Source organism: Rhineura floridana, chromosome 11 (assembly GCF_030035675.1).
Source record: "Rhineura floridana isolate rRhiFlo1 chromosome 11, rRhiFlo1.hap2, whole genome shotgun sequence".
Taxonomy (NCBI): Eukaryota; Metazoa; Chordata; class Lepidosauria; order Squamata; family Rhineuridae; genus Rhineura; species Rhineura floridana.
The window spans coordinates 29,205,082-29,208,963 of NC_084490.1; the positions used below are offsets into that span (position 1 = coordinate 29,205,082).

General features: G+C 40.9%; 1 protein-coding gene across 1 annotated transcript; it reads left to right on the forward strand.

Moving 5' to 3' along the window:
* Nucleotides 1-345: 345 nt before the first annotated feature.
* Nucleotides 346-3,062, forward strand: LOC133367678 (olfactory receptor 14A2-like). The gene is made up of 2 exons (XM_061591774.1): nt 346-919; nt 2,941-3,062. The coding sequence occupies exons 1-2, from the start codon at nt 346-348 to the stop codon at nt 3,060-3,062; spliced, it is 696 nt and encodes a 231-aa protein (XP_061447758.1).
* Nucleotides 3,063-3,882: the final 820 nt, after the last annotated feature.

Below are 3,882 nucleotides of genomic sequence, written 5' to 3' on the forward strand. Positions count from 1 at the left end.
ATGTCCAACATAACTGTCATAAAAAACTTCCTACTTCTGGGATTTTCTGGAGGCCAAGAACTTCAGATTTTACACTTTGTGATCTTCTTGGCAATGTACCTGGCTATCCTGATGGGAAATCTTCTGATCATTACCCTTGTAGCTGCCAACAGTCACCTGCACACACCAATGTATTTTTTTCTTGTCAACTTATCGGTCCTTGACCTTGGATCAACCTCTGTCATCATGCCCAAATCCATGGCCAATTCTCTTAAGAACATAAGGCTGATTTCATATTCTGAATGTTTCACACAAATGTTTTTATTTGTCCTTTTCCTATCATCAGACTTCTTCCTTCTCACTATCATGGCCTATGATCGATATGTAGCCATCTGTCACCCACTGCACTATTCATCTATGATGAAGTGGAGTAGCTGCATCCAGATGGCAGGAGGAGCGTGGATGGCAGGTTTCCTTAATGCTGTTTTGCACACTGGTACTGTTTTTTCACTGCCTTTCTGCTCCACCGTCATCAATCAGTTCTTCTGTGAAATCCCACATGTTGTGAAGATCTCCTGTTCTGATTCATACCTCAATGAGCTTTGGCCTCTTCTCTTTAGTGCTGTATTACTTCTTGGTTGCTTTGTGTTTATTGTCATATCCTATGTGCAGATATTTACTGCAGTGCTGAGAATGCCCTCCATGGCCAACAGGCAGAAAGCCTTCTCTACTTGCATTCCCCACATCACGGTTATTTCCATATTGGTTGGAACTGGCATGTTTGCCTACTTTATGCCAACCTCTAACTCTCCATACAATGTGGATCAAATGCTTGCTGTGTTATATACTGTGGTGCCCCCAATGATGAACCCAATAATCTACAGCATGAGGAACAAAGATGTCAAAGCTGCCTTGTGGAGGTTGCTTGCTCTTATTCTTGGTAAGAATAATATAAAGGTACCTCCAATTCATCTATAAGCCTGTTCCTCTTATATCTTCCCTTGTGATGCAACTTCATTTTTTTTAAAAAAACATAGCAGCTATTTTCTGTAACAATCATTTCTGTAATAACAATATTTGAAAACACCTTAGGTTTTTAAGAGACAAATCGTAACTGATTTTGCCTTGACAGAGAACATCTTTGGTTTCTGCTGGGGGATTGGGGGCAGAGTGGAAGAAGGTGGGTATCCAAAGGATTCAGCACTTTCCCAGGCCCTCAACATCTCCTCCCCAACAAGGGCAGCAACAATACTAGTCCTGCAGCAGGCATAATCAATTTATTTCCAATTATTCCCAAAGGGGGGCAACTTGTGAAAGGGGAACCCCTCTACCCCCCAAAAAATGTAAATGTACTGTCTTCAAGTTGATTCCGACCTATGGTGACCCTATGAATAGGGTTTTCATGGTAAGTAGCATTCAGAGGTGGTTTGCCAAGCCTTCCTCTGAGGCTGAGAGACAGTGATTGGCCCAAGGTCACCCAGTGAGTTTCATGGTTGTGTGGGGATTCAAACCCTTGTCTCCCAGATCATAGTCCAACATCTTAACCACTAAGCCACACTGGCTCTCTTCTACCAAAAAGATGGAAGTAAAAGGCACAACAAGGCCTTGGATGGAGCAGTTTTGCAGTCTTTAGCCCCCCCCCCCGCCATTGGATGGTTAATTTATGTCATTACCTGTTGTTGATTTCAAAAACTCCACACTATTTTTTAAAGTTTTAAAAAAATCAAATTGAGGTTTCAACATGAATCATAGAATAGTAGAGTTGGAAGGGAACTATAAGGCCATCAAGTCCAACCCCCTGCTCAATGAATAGAATCTATGTTGTCTTTACTACAATGGCAGCACACCAAACCAGGACAGAACCAATGAAGAGGGAGGCGGGGATTAAAAACGAATTTCCGATGTTTGAAATGCAGTTTATGGTGGGAGTTACTGCAGTACCTCTATGATGTGAAAATTGTTTCTGAAAATGTGTCATTGAAGAAGGAATTTTCCAATGTGTATTATATTACAATAAACTTTTAGCATCTGAAAAACTTCATCTCTCTTGCCTTTATTACAAAGGCAACATCTTTTTGAACTATTTTGGTAAACTTGTACCCACTTGAGTACAGTGTCTAATGTCACTTATGCAATGGGTCATATCTTTGGTTTAGGGAAAACTACCCAGATATGTAATTTTATGATGTAGGGTAATTCCATGGAACTGTCAACCTACAGACCCATTTTTCATTCTCATATAAAGGTAACATGTTCTATACTATTTTAAGGATAATTTTCCAAATTATTTTCATTATCTGGCAACAGTTATTGCCAACACCCAAGAAAATGCTGTAGATAAAATTAGGGCAAAAGCCATTTGCTGGCAGTGTGAGGTCAGTTTCCCACACTTAAGAACATAAGAACATAAGAAGAGCCTGCTGGATCAGGCCAGTGGCCCATCTTGGCCAACCAGGTGCCTGGGGGAAGCCTGCAAGCAGGACCCGACTGCAAGAACACTCTCCCCTCCTGAGGCTTCCAGCAACTGGTTTTCAGAAGCATGCTGCCTCTGACTAGGGTGGAAGAGCACAGCCATCACGGCTAGCAGCCATTGATAGCCCTGTCCTCCATGAATTTGTCTAATCTTCTTTTAAAGCCATCCAAGCTGGTGGCCATTACTATGTCTTGTGGGAGCAAATTCCATAATTTAACTATGTGCTGAGTAAAGAAGTACTTCCTTTTGTCTGTCCTGAATCTTCCAACATTCAGCTTCTTTGAATGTCCACGAGTTCTAGTATTATGAGAGAGGGAGAAGAACTTTTCTCTTCTTGTTGTGCCTTTTACTTGCCCATGAATAGGAGGGAAGAAAGGTAAGAAAGGAGGATGGCACTGAAAATGGCGACTTTCTTCTTTTATGAAATCCTCTCCTGTAAATTTTTTGTGGATGCTGAAGCTGTTCTTCCTCATTCTTCCTTCTATCAGAATATGATGCTGAAGTTCACTGTGAGTATGTGCCTCACACTTGCAAAAAGCAGCTGCAGAAGAACTCACGTGATGGCCGATTTGTTGGCTGTTTACTGATGATGTCCCAGTATCCTTGTTAGGCCAATGTCTCTGCTGCCTTAAGCAGAACCCTCTCTAGCCAGCACATTTGCTACTGCAGTTATTTGGGGTTTATATCTTTTATCTATGAGGAACTTTATTTCAAGATGCATCCCTCCCTGCCAGTAGAGATGGGGATGAAATTCGGTTCAGGTTACATTTAAAGCCAAATTGATCAAATCCCCATTTTCCAAAGCAATATGAGAAGCAAAACACAGCGACCCTTCAAAATTCACGTGTGTCCAAATTTTGCAATGCAGTTCTCCAAACAAAATGCATATATTAAGGGGAAAGGTGCTTAAAATGAATATGTTAGTGAAAATGACATATAAAATCATTGCATTAGGAGAAATTTCTTGCATCAATGTGTACATTAGTGAAGAATGCATAGCAATATTGTTTATGAGGAGAAATTTGAACTAAAATGTTTCAGAACATTAATGAGAGTTTGTAAACTGCTGCAGAAATGCAGAACAGAATTTAAGATTTGAAAAAAATAAGAAAGCGATTGAAACTGAGAGATGCTTCATCCGTCCCTGCCAGAATAACCACATAACGAATGTGTAGAATTTGTTGGGATGATATGTGGTGATGATCATGAAATTAGAAGGTGTCATAGGCCCCATGGAGAGTTCCTCATCAGGAGGAGGAGGAGGAAATATGGGATCTTAGGGAGTGACCCAGCGGGTTGTAGTGGGAGGAGGCTAAAGCAGGAGAAGGCTTCAGCATGTTAGACACTGACAGCTCTGCCACGGTTGTTCCAGTTAAAACTAAACAATATATTGAAGGGAAAAGTGCTTGAAAATGAAAATATTAGTGGAA